The following is a 21951-nucleotide window of genomic DNA, read 5'->3' as shown; positions in this document are numbered from 1 at the left end:
ACACACAACAAACAGAGGCAAATTCCTGTGGAATAGATAGATAGTGATCTTGTCGGAATTGTTACATCTTTAATGCAATATTCCAACACAGAAATCCAAAGAAAACAAGAAATATTTATTTAATAGGAACATTTTCAATGCAAAAAAAAACCTTCCACAGGTTCACTACATGAGTCTTGGCTTTCTCTGCTGGCCTAAATCAGAAATGTTTTGATATATTTTTGCCCATGAATGTGCATTAAATGATTCTAAATAGTCTATTCTCTTCATTCCATAGTTTTTCTCTCTGATGCTCTGCTTAAAGGTGCACACCCGAGAGTAAATTTAGGTTAGGGTTTCTGTCAAATCAGATTTGCAGTAAAATGAGACTTGTTAAATTGTGATAATTGGGTTTCTGTTAATTACTGTTTAGTAAAGGCATTCACTCTTACTATATGAGACACCTGTCTGTGCTGCAGCACTTTGTTATACTGTGTTTGTGTATCAGATTGATGGTTTCTTTAGTGATGGCGCATTAATGCTGCTATTAAAATGTGGTTTGATGCAGGTATATATACCACATTTTAATATACATTATATATATATATATATATATATATATATATATATATATATATATATATATATATATATATATCCTAATGATGTGAATGTATAATCATATAATCCTAATATCATCAAATATTATATTAGGATTTATTATATTATTTAGGATTATATTAGGATTAAATATAAAATAAAATATAAAATAAAAAAAATATAAAATATTATATTAGGATTAAATATAATCCTAATTATGGAAATATATATATTAGTGATGGGAATTCCGTCTCAGACAAAAGATCAGAGAGTTGGATCATTAGGATTATATTCCCATAATTAGGATTATATTTATAGGGATATATATCCTAATGATCCGACTCTCTGATCTTTTGTCTCAGACGGAATTCCCATCATCAGCATCTAAGAACACAATACGCGCACAGTCATGTCACCCAAGTGACCAATCGCATGTCTCGGGGGCGTGGCCAAGAAGAAACGCCGCATCGTTAACCGAAACGCCGGAAAGAAGCGAATAACGGCGCTGCAGGAACCCGGCTCCCGGTGCGGGGTGGACAGGGATTTATATAACCCAATGGATGCGGATTGCAGAGCGCTCCGGCGGTGAATCTACATCAGGGAGGTAATAATGACCAGCATATTACATGCAGCGTCGGAGGTGAAGTGGAATAAGAGCGCAGCGGCCAGACGAGCCGTGATCCTCGCCGCTGCGGCGTACGGGATAAAAGCCATTTCCCCGGTGATCTACAGACGGATCATCAGTAAGCGCACGGAGCCCGAAAGCACCGCGAACGGACTGGTGCCGACGCACAGATCCACATTAGAACCCGTTTCCGTTACCGATGACAATCACAGGTCTCCTGGCGTGGACGCGCGGTTCTTCAGACAGATCCTGGATCTCATCGGGATCGTCTTTCCGAAGCTTGCGACCCGAGAACTGGCCTTGCTCGGCTTACACTCGGCGGCCCTGGTCTCGCGGACCTTTCTGTCCATCTACGTGGCCGGTCTGGATGGCAAGATCGTGAAGAGCATCGTGGAGAAGCGGCCGCGCATCTTCGTCGCCAAGCTGATGAAGTGGCTGCTCGTGGCCGTGCCCGCCACGTTCGTGAACAGCGCGATCCGCTACCTGGAGGGGAAGCTGGCGCTGGCCGTGCGCACGCGCCTCGTAGCGCGCGCCTACGAGACCTACTTCGACGGGCAGACGTACTACCGCGTGGCAAACATGGACGCGCGGCTGGCGAACCCCGACCACTCGCTCACGGAGGACGTCGCGATGTTTGCGCAATCGGTCGCGCGCCTCTACTCCAACCTCACCAAGCCGGTCCTTGACGTGATCCTCACCTCGTACACGCTTATTCAGACCGCGAGGTCACGCGGCGCAGGGGCCGAGGGGCCCACGCTGCTAGCCGGCCTGGTGGTGTTCATCACCGCGAAAGTACTGCGCTGGTGCTCCCCGACGTTCGGCCAGCTGGTGGCTGAGGAGGCGCGCAGAAAGGGACATCTGCGCCACGCCCACTCGAGGATCATCGCTCACGCGGAGGAGATCGCCTTTTACGGAGGGCACAAGGTACCACTGTGAACCTGAGGACCCTTCTGTATTTGCTCTGCCCTGAGGATCTTTTTTGATATTATTGTTGATTTCATGTTCATTGCCTGTCTCATCCTGCTCAGCTTGCAGTAGATCTGGGTCTGAAGAAGGGATGCAAACAATCCATCACATGGCACCATCAATAAATATATTGACATGAAGGGCAATTTAGCACAACCTGACCTCATAGTGGCCTGTTCTTGGTAGGTGGATGGAAATTAAAGTAAGGCAGCACAAACTTAGGTAGAAAAACTGCACACAGGCTGGAACCCAAACTCAGAAGTGAACCAGGAAACCTTCAGGCTGTGAGAAGGCCATATTAAATGTGAACTAATTTAGACCCCGAGAAGAGATCACTAATTGTAAAACTTAATTCGAACCCAGTAAATAGTAGTTCCAGCACACTTTTAAGTGTTAATTTCACAATCCATGTATTAGTTCCAGAGTCACGAATGAATTCCTGCTTCACTGAGAAAATGTAAAATTCCACACTTTTCACCACAAACATTTTCTTTCCTGTCGGACAGGTGGAGATGCTGCAGCTGCAGAAGTGCTACAAGGCTCTGGCTGAGCAGATGAATCTGATCCTTTCCAAGCGTCTGTGGTACATCATGATCGAGCAGTTCCTCATGAAGTACGTTTGGAGTGGATGTGGTCTTGTCATGGTGGCAGTGCCCATCATCACTGCTACCGGCTATGCTGACAACGGTAACGCAAATTTCACTTACGCTTATTGTTTCAGTTATGTTCAGGCTTTCTATAGACACTCTGAAGCTTTACTGTAATAATAAAAAGCATTTGGTTGGGGAAATGCCTTTACTAGCATTTTTAATAAAAGGAATCCATTTAAAGAAGACACAAAGGGGTTATACAGTATGGTGAAATTCAGTGAGCAGAATGATAATATTGCTGGTGCTGGTAAACAAACATATGGATCCCTAGTCACCTTCTCCTGATTATAATTTCAGAATAACAGCAGCACTGTAATAGTGTGTACTTTTGTGAAAATTGCTTTGTGTTTTTAAACTTGCTGTTGCATCCATCCACCCTTATAGAACTTGCAGACGGCCAAACACAAGTGTTAGTGAGTGAGCGGACAGAAGCCTTCACAACTGCACGCAATCTTCTCGCTTCAGGGGCAGATGCCATTGAGAGGATCATGTCGTCCTATAAAGAGGTAAGACGAGTATGAGTTCCTGTCATTTTTTTCCTGATGCAGATACTGAAATTAGATGCACACTGAAATGAGACAGAGATGCACAATAGCCTTCCTTGAGTTTGATAGGCACGGTGGCCACAACTCTTTTTCTGGAACTGACAGTACCAAGGACCACGGTTGTGCCCTAATTCGCCCCCCACTATCTGTCCCAAATATACAGGATTCTAATTTTTGTGTCACAAATGGTAGTATGTTGAAATTAATATCCGAAATGTAACAAGCTGGGCTTCTATTTTTAGTAGATTTTTATAGACAATTTTTCAGGGAGTATTTCCCGTAATGTCTTGCATGAGGGAGAAGAGTTTTGTGGCAAACACAAGTGTAATGCAAAACATAGAATTGCTTAAAAGTTTATTAATTATTCACATTTGTGATCATTAACATTTGAACAGTTTACTTTTTTTATTTTTTTATAAAATGCCTGTTTGGTTAAATAATATATAAAATAATATTTGATCCTATTTAATAAAAAATCAAATAGATTAAATCCAATTAATGCAATACACTTTTTTAATTATATTGATTAAATTGGGTAATCAAATAAATTGGCACAAATTTAATTTAACCCCATTGGGGTAATACAGATGTGTATGTAAGTGTGTGTTGTGTTTTACATTAATATAAAATTTTCTAAGATTGTATCTACTTCACTGTTCTACTTATTTCAGCATACTTTTACAAATGTCTTTATTTCTTCCATCCTTCATTCATTCACTCCATCCATATGTGGAAATCCTCATAGCTAGATATAAAGCGCTAAAGAATCCATAGTGCTAGCATCTTTAGCATTTTCATGTATGCACAAAACAAATCGTATTCCTAGTGTGGAGTGAGTAATCACAGTGACACTGTGCTAACTCTAGTTTTTTTTTTATACCCCTGGCATTGGTGTGTGTTTTTATGTTGTTTAATAATAATAATAATTAGATAAATGCACTTAAAGTGGAGACTAAACAAACCTGCAGTCTTCCACTGTAGTCCGCCATGTGTACCGAACTGAAAACCCTGTATGTACCGTTACACCCTATTTATCAAAGATTAATTTTTTAAACATTATAAGATAAAGAAAAAAAGATGAATAAAAACTAAAATGCAACAAAAAGCTTGCTTACAGCGACACTGTATGTCCAGGAAATGGAGTTAATTACATGATGTGTAAATATGTCCAAGTGCTTTTATCCTCTTTTGCTAAACACTCAAAAGTATGTATGTTTTCATCATAATGCATAGCATAAGTAGGGGAATTTGGGATTTAGCACATGTCTCCTTAAATGAAACTGACATAAAATCTGAATCTACATCCAGATTCCACTGAATCTGTATAGTTAAATTGTTAAACTTATAAAACTATACAAATAACAAGTAATTGTACATAATTTAATTCACTGTTGCCTCCTGATATTAATATCAGTCACATAATCTTGACACACACAGCTAATAGTAGTGTTTGTTGAAAGTACAAATTTGGCTACAAAGTGCAAAGCGATACACAGGGTTGTTACTAGTAAGTTTAGCTCTGAGACTTTTAGAGCCATCTGGTGTCTGCAGAATCCATTGCTGTGAGAGTTATGCATTAAGACAGATACAGCATGTAAAAAGGGCTAAATGGCTAAATATAACTAACACTGCAGGTAGAGACACAGCAGCATAGCCTCACAAACTATCTGATATGTTTCTGCATTCATTTTGAGCTTTTCTGCCTTGGGTAGTCTGCATGTTTTGCTAGATCCCTTTCTTGAACCAGAATTCCAATTCCATTTCCTGGAAAGTTGCATGTACACAGTAAATAAGAAAAAAAACTTGATTTCAAAAGAATCAGAAACTCTGATTGACCCCACTTTTGAAGTTCTACAAGGAATCTATTCTAAGATAATATTATTGACAAATATCCAAACACTTGCAACTGAAGCTTCACACAGGACAGTGTCCTCACTGATGTGAGAAAAGGTTTCAGCATGTCTGGAAAGTGTACGCTAATTTGGAAAGCATGCTGTCGGTTCAAAGAAATCAAGCACAGATGGGTCAGTGATGCGTGCTTGCAGGCCACAGATGGAGCCTTAAACTAGGGTTAGGGTTAGACTCACTAACAGTCTCACTACAGACTGTTAGCATGGCATCCTTTGCATAGACATGTATTGTGTTCTCTGAGATGGCACAAGGTCAGTAAAGGAACTTTTAGAAATTTGTACTGATCAATGCATTAGACATTCAAGCATTATTACAATAAAGGATATGATATTGTAAGTCCTCGGTCACACTTTCTTCTGTTCACATATAGATTTGGCATCTGGATAATTTGCTTTAGCCGTGTGTTTTGGATGTAGAATACCAGTGGCATAGCTTAGCCTTTCTGACTGATTAAATCTACCATCTGTTGATTAGCAGCAGCCAATTCTACATCACAATTGTTCGGCAGATACATCCTGCTGTTTTAAATGCCAAAGCGGAGAGGCTTTCTGACTCAGACATTTTCCACCAAAGCATTTGATTAATCTCATGGGTAGTGCTTATCACTATAGCAGCAGCATCCAGGTTTGGCAGTTGATGTTGTTGCTGAAGATGGCAAAGCACTCCTCCTGTGTGGGTCTGAGAAAGGCAGTATATCTCTGCCTGCTTTTATATATATATATATATATATATATATATATATATATATATATATATATATATATATATATATATATATATATATATATATAAAATTGCAACTTAATCGCATATATTTATCTGTTCCCAATGTACCTAAAATTAATACTTTACAAGTTTTTAATACTCTAATCAACAAATATGGATGCTTTATGCAAATGTATGTTTATCATTAGTGAAACATTACTCAAGATAAAGCAAAAATATTCCTGTAAATGTTTTAAAGTAATTTTGGCGTTTTAAATTTTAAACAAAACTTTTGCTTATCTTTCCACACAGACAGTTTTAATTGCCAGATGTGTGCATCTTGGTGGATTTTGGTGCTTTGGTGCTCGTGGTGCATCAGTAAAAACAAAAGTTTGGTGATTTAAATAATTTTCGGTGGAGTTTAGTATTTAATTTTATATATCTGAGTAAAGAAAGGACGTTGTGAATAAATGTGTGTTGCGTTGAAGATTTAAATTTCGCCTCTTTTATACTTAATTTATATTTTTAATAAAAAATATGAACGGACAATACGTGCTGCGTTAATCGCGCGTTAATAAAATTAGTGTAATTAAAATGAATTTGTGTTAAGCCCTCTATATATATGTAGTATCTGAGTCAGCACTGCTGATCTTTCTGACGTCTTCTGAAAACTCCCCATGGTTTAGCAAGGGTTGGAAACAGTACCAGAAAAAAATACGGTTGGTGTTTCTGATTTAACACGTCACCAGTCTAAGTCTATTCTTAAGTTTTTAGGAAAACAAGTTGAATCAGCCTTAAGGATGCTTTGACCTACTGTAATACAAATGACTGGACCCTTCCTACGTTCTGCAGGTCACTGAGCTGGCTGGATACACAGCCCGTGTCCACAACATGTTCCGGGTGTTTGAGGAGGTGCAGAGGGGTGTGTATAAACGTGCATTGGTTTCTGCCAATGCAGCAGCTGGAGAGAAGGATGGCGGGAAGCCTGAGCTGCACATTGATGGTCCACTAGAGATCAAAGGTACAGCATTAACACAGGGGTATATGAGGCATGGAGCTACAAGCTTGGTTGGCTAAAACTAAACCTAATTCAAAACTATTTTCCAGTGTAGAAGGTGTTGGGATACAAAGTTAAGTAGCAAGGTGCATGAAGAAATATTTGTGCTCATTAGATCTTATGTAATTAAACTAATATAGCAACGACAGTAATACAGAGATAATTTTTCTAGGTGATGTAGAGGAGTAATAAAACACTGGTGTGTGTCACATCAGCAGGATAAAACCACAGAGCAGTTCAGACAAAAACTTTATGCAATTAGAGAATTAGCATCTCTTACGTTATACTGTATGGTAGACTGATAGACAGCACAATAAAAGAAACAAGCACCAATTTGCTATGATGAAAAAAGCACACATATTCTGGTTGTGTCCTGGTTTCTGAAACATTAGATTCTCTCGCCTATTTTACTACTAGTCATGGCCTACATATACAACAGGAACTATGACATGCCTCCACGATGACTAAAGTTATAAATGTTAATATCCTATTTCTTACAGCGATCTTTGGTGTACTTAGATGTATGGTTTATACAGTTCAGCAGTGTTTTATAGTAGGGTTTAATAATTAATTTCTCTAAAAGCATTCTGTTGTGACAAAGCCAGTGGTGGACAATGTACACAAAACATGTACTTGAGTAAAAGTTCAATAAAATTCAGTACTCCAGTAAAAGTAAAAGTGTTTAAGTACTTAAGTATTCAAATACTCTTACTGTATATATATTATGGCTGTAATGTGTTATTATCATTTTCTTCATTAACTCTTTGCTTAATCAACTCTGTTTATGTGAAAAGACTCTAATGGTACTCTTAGCACACAATGATATTAATGAGTCAAACAATCATTGATATAAGAAATGATCATAAGCCCACAACCCTTCTTTTCAACACCTTGAATGATGCCCTGGGGGAACCTCGCCATGACCTAACCTCCTCCCTCATTTATTAGTTTCTGCTTTAAAAAGCTTCTCTCTGTTTCAGCTATGATCACTGGATAAGTAAGACATTCTTAGAGCAGTCCACAAATTTGGATACATTTCTGAGAGCATTATGTATATATAAATATCACCCTAAATGATTTTTATTGCACAATTAAATAAACACGTCATTGTGCACAATTTATAGAACTCTCCGAACCAAGAACTATAAAACTCCTTGGCTAATTGTAGCCATAAGATACATACAACATCTATATCCTTATAATATATGTCTTTCAAATTAACCTTAAAATCAAACAAACCTGGAGATTCTCCTTACAAGGACCTGTTCAGTACAATCACAGAAAACCTTTATGACATCACCTCAATTAAAGGTAACCAAATCAATAAGTGCTGTTTAATCACAATCCAACTAGACTTGTTTGGTTGTAATTGTTTTGTTGCTACACAAATTATGATAAACTACATACTATAAATTATAATGTTATGTAAGCTAATGGAAATATATGTTGATTTATGCGTAAAAGCCCAGCAGGAAACAGCATAAAGCTAATATGATCTGTCAAGTGATATACAGGTTTTAGTTTATTTCATTAAATGCATAATATAATATAAATGCAAAAATAATATAAAGTTTTATATATATATATATATATATATATATATATATATATATATATATATATATATATATATATATAAAACTTTATATTATTTTGCATTTATATTATATTATGCATATATATATGCAATAATATAAAGTTATATATATATATAACTTTATATTATTTTTTCCTGAAGGTTTAGACCTTTTTTGTCATCGATAATTTTAATTTGGGTTCAGCTCTCTGACATCACCTAGCCCCCACCTATACTTTCTAACTGTATGAATGAGGTAACTTTACTGCTCATTTTATGATAAAATGCAACCTGAGGATTTTTTTCTTTTACGTGGGCCCCGTGCTGTCCCTGGCAAATTGCCAGGCTGGGCGGCTGCCCATGTCACCTAAATCACCTAAAAAAAGTTTAAAACAGAGCACGTGGTGGATTGCTGCATGTTTAACCAGTTAAGTTTTTGTCCACTCATAAATAAAAAGGACAACTGATTTCCCAAAAGGTAAAAAAGTATAAAAGACTACAAAAGTAAAATATTTGACTTTGAAATGTAGTGAAGTCAATGTAAAAGTCTCCCCAAACGGAAATACTTTAATAAAGTACAGATATGTGAAAAAACTACTTAAGTACAGTAACAAATTACATTTACTTTGTTTTTGTCCACCACTGGACAAAGATAACAGTTCAAGCAACAAATGTGAGCCCAGATGCAGTTTAGATTAGCATCCAGGGGCAATTCACTTTACAGCTTTGCACTTCATTGTTTTTTTTTAACGATAACCAAACTAAACAAAAAATATAAACAAAATATACCTGACGGCAAATGATTTTCCAAAATATTATATATTTTTCTGTTGTTCGGTTTAAAAATAAATGTTATTCTTTCCTATCAGGAAAAGTGATTGATGTGGATAAGGGGATAATCTGTGAGAATGTTCCCATCATCACTCCAAATGGGGATGTGGTTGTATCCAGCCTGCACTTCAAGGTAAGGTGTTCCTTGTTTTGCACAACACAACATTTTCAGATTGTGGTTTACTTTAAAGCTTGAGTCAAATTTTTAAGTCTAACTGTATGTTACTGTATGTATTGTTAACCGTTAAACAATGTTAATTAAATCAGTGAAAAATCCTGATGTCAAGACTAGGAACAAGTTTAAATTACATATATGAACATTCACTTTGTTGCAGGAGTGTGTTTAGTATGTTCCAGGAGTAAAAAGTAAAAAAGAAAAAGATGAATTAAATAATCCATGTGTATGTTGTGCAGGTGGAGGAGGGTATGCACCTGCTGATCACAGGACCGAATGGCTGTGGGAAAAGCTCTCTCTTCCGCATCCTTAGTGGTCTCTGGCCAGTGTACTGTGGCATGTTATGCAAACCTGCTCCCCAACACATGTTCTACATCCCACAAAGGTTATCTCTCTTTCTGTCACACACACACACACACACACACACACACACACACACACACACACACACACACTTAGAAATGCACAACTTGTCATTTACACATATTGTTCAGATACTTCCACAGACACAAAACACACCTGTCCATTCACAAAGTCATCAACACCCGCTTACTGCAATGCATAATATACCTACACACACACACACACACACACACACACACACACACAGAGTGACAGATACTCCACCATGCCACTGGCATAGTACATGCAGTGTAACGGGACCGTACGGTAACTGAAGCTAGAAGATGCTGCTGAAAACAGGAAACCTGAGCTCTTACCACTTAAATATTTAGCAGGCTCACACATAGCAGTCTAGAGTACAGTGATCAAAGAGGAAGTGAAGGAAGCATTTTTATTATCATTATTAGAATTATTATTTTAATATTCACAGTCTCATCATCCTTCTCCTCCCCATTTTATTCATATTATTATTATATATTTGTTTTTGTTGTTTTTTTTTTATTATTATTATTATTATCATTATTATTATTATTAGATATTGGATTTTATTAGAAATAGTACAAAACACACTCATAACACATAACAACGTCATCTTTACAGGCCTTACATGTCTATTGGGACACTGCGAGATCAGGTGACATACCCCGACTCTGTGGAGGACATGTATGAGAAGGGCTATAGAGACAAAGACCTGGAAGACATTCTGGATATTGTCAACCTCAAGCACATCGTCACCCGAGAAGGAGGTACAACTGAATAACTTTTACTCAACTTCACTTTAAAGGCCTCTCGGACTCACAAAAGGCCTTTTGTAATGACACGGGAAATTAATGAGGTCTCTCAGGGTCTGTGAATGGGATGCGGATATGTCAGTGTGTGTGTAAGAATGGCTGCTATATAATTAATTATTAGAGGTAATAATAGAGGTAATAAAACTTATAATAAAGCTTTTCACAATTTTGTCATTTTAAATGCCTAATGCAAATTTCCCAACAATTTGCTTGTAAGAAAGAAATTACTTTACAGGGATGAAGGTGATAGCAATAATGTCTGTGTTGAATTTCTGAATTTCTTGGTGAAGTAAAAAAAAAAAGCCTGTAGTTAATTATCTAAAAAAATACAAGCCTCATTGCTACACCACAAAATTAAAATAGCGAACATCATCCACAAAGTACTGCAAATGTGAACAACTAGAGATGGCAAAAGTACACATAACCTTCTCTCTGAGTAAAAAGCTGAACTCTGGTAAAAGCTGAATTACTGACTACACCTTTTCACTCAAGTTACAGTAAATTAAGAAATTTGGGCTCTAACATGTACTTAAGTAAAAAGTAGCCATTACTACTACCTAATTTTGTGTCAAGCTTGTAACTGGATGTCATTATAATATATTGATATAAAAGAATTTCAAATGTTGTTATCTAATGAATGTATCCAGGCTGAACAACCACCATATAGAATACAAGCTGAAAAAAGATGATGACGATGATCATGTGATCAAGTTTACATCACTGACTTTCTCTGTCTCATCCACGTTAACCCCATACTTGTTTGTCATGTTTCTTCTTGTCTGCCTCGCTCATTGTTAGCTTCATAGGCTAGCCTACGTTTGTGGTGTGTGAGAGAGAGGAAATGATACATCAGTGGAAGGTTGAAAAAAGCCACACAATGACAAGAAATAGGTTGATGGTCTGAAAACAATGAACAATGAAAAAAAAAATATCATGTTACCAAATAGATTCAAACTAAAGTAACGAGCCTGCGAAAATGTAATAAGTAGAAAGTACAGATATTTGTGTAAAAAATGTAGAGTGAAAGTAAAAATTTGTAAGAAAAATAAATGAAGTAAATCTAATTAAGTGAAATAATGAAGTATTTGTACTTGATAATACAAATTAATACAATTAATACAAATCCCATCTCTATGACATTGCAACTTATACTTTATACTGTATGGCTTTTTGAGTCTTAGAATGTTCTCAGAATAAAACTACAAGAGCAAATAGTTCTGCAATATATACAATTGTTCATGTATGCAGGCTGGGAAGCAGAGGTGGACTGGAAAGATGTACTGTCAGGAGGAGAGAAGCAGCGGATGGGAATGGCTCGGATGTTCTACCACAAGTAAGTAGCCGGTTATGTGGACAAGATCGTTATGTCACTACTGTGTCCATAAATTTGTTTAAATATCTGACCCTGTCGCTTCAGACCCAAATATGCCCTGCTGGATGAGTGCACAAGTGCTGTCAGTATTGATGTGGAGGGTAAAATATTCCAGGCTGCAAAGGATGCTGGGATCTCTTTGCTGTCGATTACTCACAGGCCGTCACTATGGTAAGGCGTAGGCGCATCACATTAAGTGAAAGTTCTTGAACAATGAATGATCTTGAAGAATAATCATGCATTCTTTCTATATTAAAGATCACATATACAACATAATGTAATGTACAGTGGATATAAAGTCTCCACGTCCTTATGAAACTGCAGGTTTTAAAAATATAAATACAGAACATATCACATCAAAATCAACAGAGACATGGTTTTAGAAATGGATAATCAAAGTCCTGGAATGACCCAACCAGAGCCCAGACCTCGATCTCATCGAAAAATCTATGATATGGCATAAAAAGGGCAATACACAGGAGATCGAGTTGGATAAAATTGCAACGTCTAGATGTGTAAAGATAAAAAGAGACTTATTCACAAAGACATGATGCTCCTAGAATCCCACAAGTAGAATCCCACAAAGTATTATTTGAGAGGGGTGTGTAGACTTATGCAGTTAGGTGTTCCCAGTTATAAATATACATTTTTGGGGGGATTTTTGTTTGTTGCAAGATCACATGTAGCTGACATTTTTGCAAAGATTTTACCTATGTCATATGTGACTAATGGTTCTAACCTGCAACCTGCATGCCAGGATTCACTTAATGTCTCTAAAAGATGCTATTGCTTGCCATGTTTCAGTGAAGTAAATCATATTCAGTGAGTGGAATAAGCTCCAAAGCTTTGACCTCGGATCATAAAAAAAACACAGTCAATTGGGATTGACTTCCAGCACATTTGATGTTAAAAAAAAATGGATCATTATTATTTTACACACTTTATACCAAAATATTAATGTTTGTACATAAACCAATTACATTTTGTAACACCCTAATATATATATATATATATATATATATATATATATATATATATATATATATATATATATATATATATATTTGGGTTGTTGTGTTGTGTTAAATTTTTTGTGTTGTGTTAAATGTTAAATTTTTTGTCACATGATACAGGAAGTACCATACACACCTGCTGCAGTTTGACGGTGAGGGAGGTTGGCGGTTCGAGGAGTTGGATACAGCCACTCGGGTCTCTCTCACTGAAGAGAAGCAGCGTCTGGAGGCTCAGCTTGCCGGCATTCCCAAGATGCAACAGAGACTAAATGAACTGTGTAAGATCCTAGGTGAGGACTCTGTGCTGAAGACGACTGAGCACAGTGCGGAGGAATGAGAGACAGACAGATCGAGTTACTGCACACATATCCCGCACGCCAGACAACAGCAACTTTGCCCACCAGGTCTTGACTGGTCAGCGCTTTGAGGCTGCCGTCAACATTATCGATTACAGAGTGAGTTGGGTTCTTGCCACTAACAATCCCACAATTCCTTGCACATTTATCCATTACTTGATATTAAAAATGAATGGGAGGGAAAAATTCAGTGCGCACGTATCCTTATACCATCCTCAAAACAACTGAGTTCCTGCAGTGTTAAGCCGTGAATTTTAAATGTTTGTCAGGCTTTTCTAAAAAAAATGCCATTTTCTAGTCCTATGGGGATTTTAACAGTGCCTCAGCTATGTTTTATCTTCGAGTTCAGAGATCATTTTAGCTGTGTTTTTTCATTATTGCAGTATAATTTGCTGCTACAAAAAAACAAACAAAAAAACGGGATTGATTGCAACATATTTGTGACTTTTATGGTTTTTATTAATGTAATTTCATACTGTGGTAATGACAGCCCATGTTTCTTTGAGGAAAAAATCTTTACCTGCTGTGATGCTGCGTATCGCTTTGTTTGTTTTAGGCTCACTAGAAAGTATTCGGTTCGAGCTTGTTTACGCGAACGCATCCTTAATTGTTACCAGGTGATTTGTCTAGTTTGTTTAGTAGCAGCTATTTCAGTGATTACTTGGTGCTATCATTTATATTCTGCTTGTGTAAGTGATTGGTTTTATTAGAAAGCATTGCTTTTAGCATTAGACTTTGAGCTTTTCTGGGCTCTGGTTTGAATAGTTAAAAAGAAATTGATCAAATATTCATTATTTTTTATCTTTACCTTATGGTTGTGGTATGACTTGAGAAAAAACTATAGGATGCCTCCCTATTGTATGGCACCATACACACACACACACACACACACACACACACACACACAAATGATATTCAGTGTGGAAATAGACAAAGACACTGATCAATCCTGAGTCATCTTAGCTCAAGATCAAACCAGAGAAGCTAGATCTGTGAGGCAACACTACCCAATGATGTACTGTGCTGCACAATCATGTTATTAGGTATGATCATAATACATAATACACATATGATTTACTACCCTGTAAGATATTTTCATTGTGTTGCTTTTTGGAATCTGGAGTCCAGCATGGAAGGGATACAAAGTAATTTTTCGCCAAGGTCATGGTGTGACACTGAACACTTTGGTTCAGACCAAAAGCACTTTGGCAATAACAGAAAATGGATCCTGCCAAATGATTGGTTTGATATATACATTGATGTAGTGTTGCAGGATTAACTAGAAGACAGAAAAGTGTCTTCATCTGGATAATATGATAAGTACTGTACTAGACTGCAGGACCTATCGACACCCCATTCATCTTTAACCCAGACAGAGCCTTAGATTTTAATAAGGTCACAGTTTATGTTTATGATTATGAATTGCTCAAACATGTCTATCTTCTGATGGACTGATATACTGTGAATTTTGTCTTTGTTGACTTAATGATGTCACTGACATGAGCAAATACAACTCTCAAGTTAGACATTATCACGTTGGACTGCATATACTGTAGTTTAGGGACATTTAGATTAGAAAATATTTTCTGCTTTGCATTAGAAACTCACAAATTTAGAAATTTTACGTGCCCTTTTATTTACTGAATAATTGTTTCTGGATGCCAGAAGCATTACCATACCATCAGATAGCATCTTCATTTCTGGTTTCAGTATCTGTATGAAGGCCAATCTATTCAGTAAATTGTGATATTTACATACCATTCATTTCAATTATGTAATTCTGGAATTGTAAATAGACAAAATTTTGATATGTTGGAAATTTATTTGATATCCTACAGTATCTTCAGACTCACTTATTTTTTTGCCCAAACAGGAGTATCAGAGACGTTTTTGAATACAGTCAGCATGCTTTTGCGAAGCCTTTTTCAGGCACTTTCTGCATTTTTATCCCGCAGAATATGTATATCTTCTTTATAATATAACCGGGAATGGATGGAGCCGTCATTACGCATGTCATGATACTCCTATATTTGGTCTACCAGAAATTTTTCACAATATGTGAATATGTTTAAGATTTGCCTGTTTAGTATATAAAGAATGAGCTGAAATGTTCAGTATCCAGTAATCAAGCAATTAAGCATCTACATGTGTACAGATGGTCTTAGTTATTAAAAGCCTGTACTTCATATTGAAACTGGTTGTTATTTTATTTTATTGTATTGTGTTTGTTTATTTATTTAATAATGCAATTATTTTACTGTACTAGTTTCGCATGTAGCTGCAGTGTGACTTATTATTCACCTGGAATAAAGTGTTAACTGAATCACTGCAACATAAGACAGAAATGGAAAGTGAGCCGGAAAACAATGAAATGTGTAGTGCACAGGGATTGTAAGAGCAGCAGCAAACTGTACTCAGGAGTTTTTATGCGCTATTCAGCGACATACTGAATGCATGATGTTTAATGTTGTATGAGTAAAGGATATTTAATGTAAAATCATTGTACAGGAAGAATTCTGCTTTCATCCTATCACAAGTATACAACCTTTATTCTTTTAATCTTCTGTTTTCACATTACAAAAGGTAATAGTCAGGCTCGTGGTTGCAAAAAAATGCACGTTATTTGTGGAAATATTTGTGGTAAAGTCATCTATGCTGAGAAATCTAAACAAACTTTCATGCACTCTTCTGGAAAGTCTGATCACAGCTGTGTGCATAAGGCAGGTTCATTAAAAAATCATTAAAGAAAGGCATATAATATTCTTAATGAAGCACTGATTGAACTATTCACACTGTTTTATAGGACTACAGGATTTGTTTCACATAAGGGAAAGACTTCAAACTGTTATGTCGAGGGTGGACCTCGTTTGCGCGTGCCTGTGCTCCTGATTTTGATTTTCAGAAGAGCGCTCCAGTCTCCGGCCACGCGCAACTCGCGTGCACAGACAGGAAAAGCCTTCGAGCGCCTATAAAAAAAAGACTGCAGCTGACGGGTGCAGTATTAAATGATGGCCAGCAGGTGACGGTGTTGTTCTCCCAAAGCACTTCAGTGAATTTGTGCCATTGTCTGTGTTTTTTTTTGTTTTGTTTTTTTCCTCTTCTTAGGATGCTGCTACTCATTAGTATTGCTTTGGATTATTATTATTATTATTATTATTATTATTAATAATAATATTATTTTATTATTACTGTCTATTATTATTATTATTTATATTATTATTATTTATTAAAAAATAGATCTAATAATTAAATATTTTCAGAAGTTCTTAAAAAAAAACAAATTAAAATTAAGTAATATTCCATATACACAAATCGACAGAATGTTCCTAAGGGTTTATTAGAAATAATCCTCATTAAATATGACCCTCTATTGTGCTTCTCCAAATGGTATACAATCAGAAATTGACACAAAAAAGCGGCCGAGTCTCAAATGCCTCTACGTTCCCTAAACACGCGACCTACACTGAGTATAAAACAACCTACACTGAGTATAAAACAAGGTGTTTTTGTGCCCTAAGAAGCGAACATTGTGTTCTTTCGAGCAAGACCGGAAGGTGGGATCTTATGACGTGAAGCCACGCCCACCAGGCCAAATGAGTCCGCCCGCTGGAGCGCAGTTTCAAGGTTCAGCTGGAGCTGAGTAGAGACGCGGCGTTGGGAATGCACTACAAATAAAGCTAAAAAGAAAAAAACATTTGGACTACATAAGGGGCGACCATGAATTATTATTTATTTGTTTTAGAAATATAAATTGAGCAGCCTCATGAGAAAGAGGAGCAGCATTGGGAGAATAAGAGGAGCGCCGCTGTAGGTACCTGCTTAAGCCGATCAGGACGCACAAGACCAATACATGTGCTCTGATTCTGCTCCTTTTGGATCATGACGAACGGACAGGATGAAAGTTCTGTACGAGTGGCTTTGAGGTAAGGCCTGTAGTCCCTGATTGTCCCCCTCAATGTCCCAATGATGCTGATTTAGGCACCGCCTCTTCTCCATGTACCTGTTATTTGGACACAAAGCATGGCGTGGAGGCTTGGACTCGGGCTGCATCCCCAATCTCATTTAATTCGGTTCTTTGTGCACTATTAAGGGAATAAATCATAATGTGTGCTGGATGTATTGCACTTATATATGTAGTATATAGGATCCATCCTAATTCTTTATTTTATTCCATTTATGCCTTTATTGTTATCCTTTGCATAGGTCTAATGTGCATTGTGTTCTCTAGTATAAACCTGTAGATCACACCCTGGTCTACTTGTCTGACCAAATGTCCTGGAGCACTGCATGTCCCTTTGTTTACATATTTACAATACAGAAAAGATCTTAATAAGGTTCATTTTATTACTTCAGTGTCAGTACTAGTATTTAATCTCACCATCTTCTGTACAAAGAAAATCACATCATTTGTTCTGTTCTGCAGGTATTGTGGTGTTTAGTAATCTCGCTGAAGCTGATTGACGGAAATATGTTTGTATTAAACTATATATGATGTGCTAAATATTTGTTTTGGTGTCAGTTTGGAGGTTGATCCTGGGTGTAAAAAGATAGTGGTTGTCTGGTGCTTTAATATAACAGTGGGACATCATTATAATGGTGGTTATCATTATAGTGGTGTTTATCAGGAGGAAAATCAATCAAATAAGAAATGACACAAGATGGTATTTACATGTGTGTGTGTGTATATATATATAATATATATTATATAGTGTGTGTGTGTGTGTGTGTGTGTGTGTGTGTGTGTGTGTGTCATTCACTTGTTAAATCAATAATAACACTGACTATACTGTTCAGGATTATAAAAAATATATATAAATTAGAGGCAAAAGTGAAATGATGCCAACCTGTCAATTACCTTTATTCAAATGACATTGTGTGTAAAGTCAACCAAAGAAGACATACAAAGCATGTTCCTGAAAAAAAAAATCTAATAATATTTTCAAAACAAATCCTGTATGAGATTAATCCTTAATATGGTTAATAAGTTGTGGAGGATGAAAAAAATGGTCACAATGCCACTTTTGAAAACACCTGTGATGTATAGGGAAAATGACATTCTTTAAAAGCAGCTTAGTATTGCAGGGAGTTAAACAGGAAGCAGGCAGGGTTGTATATTGTGTGCTTCTGTCAATGAAAAAGGTGCTGTTAAGGACAAAAGCTGCATAATGTGGCTCGGGTTACTTTATTCTAGCGCAGCAGTTCAGCTCCAGTTACCGGTCAGACTTTGACCCAGCATGCAGTTTGCTGACTGTTTTTTAGTTTGGGCCTAATGTCACCTAGTTCACTCTGTGTTGAGTAAACGCTTGTGGATTTGTATGGAAACATCCAATTTGCATAGCAAACACCAGGAAAAGAGGGAGTAAAAATGAAAAGAGAAAGGACAGAGGGCGTAGTCAGGTGCATACAGTTTAAAAAAAAAAAAAGAGCATGTCATTGACTTTGCTTGGGATTCTTGTACTCTTTTATTAATATAAAATGTAGCCTATAATCCGTGGTAGCACGTTTACATTTTTGATTTGCATGTGGTAGCTTTAGTGCTTTTTTTTTTTTAATAGATGGAAAAAATGCAAGACACAAATTGTATTTTGACATGGCACAGCGTTTGCTTTGATCAAACAGTAGGTGCAAATCATGTAATAGTTGAATCATCTATAGCCTGTGTGATCCCGAATTACGTTTTCAAGTGGGTAAGTGGCAGGCTACAGGTCATGTGAGGGGTAAATTGTAGCTCAGTGGTTAACATGTTGGTGTTCTGATCAGAATGTCATGAGTTCCAACCACTGCTGGTTACTTGAGCAAGGCCCTTAACCCTGAATGAGATAATTGTAAGTCTCTCTGAACAAGGTCGTCTGCTAAATTCTGTAAATCAGCGGTCCCCAACCTCTTTTGCCTCAGGGACCGATTTAATGTCGGACAATATTTTCACGGATAAATGCAACAAAATAAAATGATACGACCGCAAAAAACTGGTATTTCCTAAACATAATAATAAACGTGAATCCACTGTAATGATTTTTGTTCATTTTGCTCGCTTGGGGGTTTGAATTTAGCGGTAATGTATTTGTATGTGTTAGCGGCCGGAGCAGCCACTTTAAGAAGGTAGCAGATGTTGGTAAGACATGTTACCGAGGCATCTTGACATGCATCAAGAGTGAGTCATAGACAGATGTGGCGGAGAGAGAATCTGGTAGTTTTACAAAATAAAACATTGTTCAGAATCAGATTATAAATAAAACGGAAATAATGTAAGTTATGTATTCTTTCTGTGCGGCCCGGTACAAATTGACCCATGGACCAGTGTCGGTTCGCGGCCCGGGGGTCGGGGACCACTGCTGTAAATGACTTCTATGTCGAACCTAGTCCATATTGTCTTTTAACCAATACAATTTCGAGCACCACTTAAAGGTGCGGTAGTATTTTTTTCATTACATGTACAAATAACATTGAGCATATGTAAAACACCAACAGATTAAGCAAAAGTGTTCTTTTTCTGAGAAAACTAAAAATGAATTATTTAATTCTGGTCCTAAATGCTTTCATGTGTTTGGATGAATTTCCTGTCTGGCATTTTATACAGTCCAGGCCAGAGGTGCTCCTACTGGGGCAGTTGATACATGGGCAGGAATGGGCAAGTAGACCCATGGAGAAAACAACATTAAATTATTAACTCCATCTAACAGTTAGAAATGTCTTCTTGTAATATAAGTGCTAATTTTGCTGAATGCACCAATAACACAGCAAGCCATCATACTACCTGAAGGTTATCACTGAAAGCACAATATAATTTGATTTTAATGCGTGGAGCTCAATCTGTATGTCTTTGAGTTATTTGGGTGTTTGTCTGTTTACTTTTAGTAAATTAACATGAGTCATTTGAAGAAATATTTTCTGGAGTGCGTTCCTCGTAATTCAGTTTTGTTCATCTGATCAAAATCTATTATACATAGCTCATAATGTCATAGTCAACAAGTCCAGCCATAGAAAGCTCTCCAAACCTGTTCATTAGTGGTGCTGACTGATAAATCAACCTGCCAGGGAATTTGAACTGCTTTGTAACATGTGTTTTGGGCTTGTTCTGATAATTCATGCTTCATTCAAACACCTGTCTGTTCTAGCTGGAGCTAGGCCATGTGTTTACATTCATAATTCATTCATCTTGGATTAAATGACAGATGTTGAAATGTATAATTGTATTATGTCCCTAGTGCAGGAAATACATTTCGAAGCTCTCTTCCTGTCTTTGAGGATCAGGTAGTGTGGTCAGGGTTTTTCTCAAGCTTAGTGAAATACAAGACTCCATTTAAGTTGCACAAATGCACCTGTACAGCAGGATGAAAAGCTTTCTTTTTATAATACATGGTGGAAAGGTGGAGTCAGGAATAGGGTCAAGAATGTGCAGGTGGAGCAGGTTAACGGCTCACATCAGCATTTTCGACTTGATTTTAAATCCATTGCACCTGTGGCAAGAAATGAAAAATGAATGCATTCTGACTGAAAAAACAAAGTGTTTTTAATTGTTTTAAGAATTGATGAAAAATATTAATCTTCCTTTATTAGAGAGGTCAATTTATAGTGTCTGAAACTAATTACTGGCATTTTTTTTATTCTTGCTCAAGGCTGCAACAGTCTTCTCTTGCAGTTCTGGGGATTTGAACTCCCAGTTGTACAGAACTTTATCCGTTGAAATTTGTGCAAGAAGCCTGAATGCAGCATCTCCATATTTTCTTCTCATCACGACTGCATATCAACAGTTTCCTAACGTTTGCATGCTTTAGCAATCGGCAGTGAAACGGACCCACCGGTTACACAAGCTTCATTCAGTGATTGACACATAGTGAGTGCAAGCATCTCTGTAAGTGTGCTGTATTAAGGGCTCATCTGAAACACTCCACTGTGTCTTCCTTGGTCTCTGCTGCTGGTCCTTTGAGTGCCACTGTACTCCTGCAAGCTTAAACCAAGCCATTAATAATGAAAAGCCTTTGGGAAAACAATAGTGTTCTGTCCTGTTTAGCTCTCAGTCAATGGAATTGCATACAATGGTGTGTTTATTTCTCTTGCAGTGTTAGTCTTGTTTGGATAAATGCATTTACTTTAGTTTGAAAGGAAAATGAACCAAAAGTCAGAAAGGCAGCCTATTGAGCAAGCTGAACCCTGGTGGATTGCTAACCTTTATAACACTCATATTTATGAGCATATGTAAGAGTGGCTGAGGGTTGTGTGTTTTTTTTTATATCCAAGGTCCTAATAATATTTGGGCTCATTGGTAAACGTGTTACGTTTTTTTATCCCCCCCCCTTAGTCAGCCAGGCTAGCCCAAAACATCCACCTGCTGTGTTGTCTTGTATCTAATTGGGTGAACCTTCTTATCACTATTTATGAGCCAGAGCTGAAAGAGGG

At 37.1% G+C, this 21951-nt stretch overlaps 2 protein-coding genes across 4 annotated transcripts in view; both read left to right on the top strand.

Annotated features, from left to right (window-relative positions):
* Window positions 1-949: 949 nt before the first annotated feature.
* LOC124400755 (ATP-binding cassette sub-family D member 2) lies at window positions 950-15740 on the top strand. Its single transcript, XM_046872491.1, has 10 exons — window positions 950-2128; window positions 2677-2857; window positions 3205-3326; window positions 6834-7002; window positions 9484-9578; window positions 9860-10005; window positions 10623-10768; window positions 12062-12146; window positions 12231-12356; window positions 13319-15740. The coding sequence occupies exons 1-10, from the start codon at window positions 1190-1192 to the stop codon at window positions 13533-13535; spliced, it is 2226 nt and encodes a 741-aa protein (XP_046728447.1). The 5' UTR covers window positions 950-1189; the 3' UTR covers window positions 13536-15740.
* Window positions 15741-17185: 1445 nt separating this feature from the next.
* LOC124401173 (kinesin-like protein KIF21A) overlaps window positions 17186-21951 on the top strand; it is a 41062-nt gene continuing 36296 nt past the window's right edge. For 2 of the 3 annotated variants that reach the window (XM_046873221.1, XM_046873220.1), the window contains exon 1: window positions 17187-17477. In XM_046873221.1, coding sequence (XP_046729177.1) covers window positions 17434-17477 — 44 coding nt within the window. In that variant the 5' untranslated portion in view covers window positions 17187-17433. Of the gene's footprint in view, window positions 17478-21951 lie in introns of all 3 variants that reach the window. The other variant, XM_046873219.1, reaches the window with a different exon arrangement.

Source organism: Silurus meridionalis, chromosome 18 (assembly GCF_014805685.1).
Source record: "Silurus meridionalis isolate SWU-2019-XX chromosome 18, ASM1480568v1, whole genome shotgun sequence".
Classification (NCBI taxonomy): Eukaryota; Metazoa; Chordata; class Actinopteri; order Siluriformes; family Siluridae; genus Silurus; species Silurus meridionalis.
This window is presented reverse-complemented; position numbering and strand designations above follow the sequence as displayed.

Coding starts and splice junctions, on each gene's coding strand:
- LOC124400755 (XM_046872491.1), top strand. CDS start 1,190: ATGACCAGCATATTACATGCAGCGTCGGAGGTGAAGTGGAATAAGAGC. Junction 3,327..6,833: donor TCATGTCGTCCTATAAAGAG/GTAAGACGAGTA, acceptor TACGTTCTGCAG/GTCACTGAGCTGGCTGGATA. Junction 10,006..10,622: donor ATGTTCTACATCCCACAAAG/GTTATCTCTCTT, acceptor TCATCTTTACAG/GCCTTACATGTCTATTGGGA.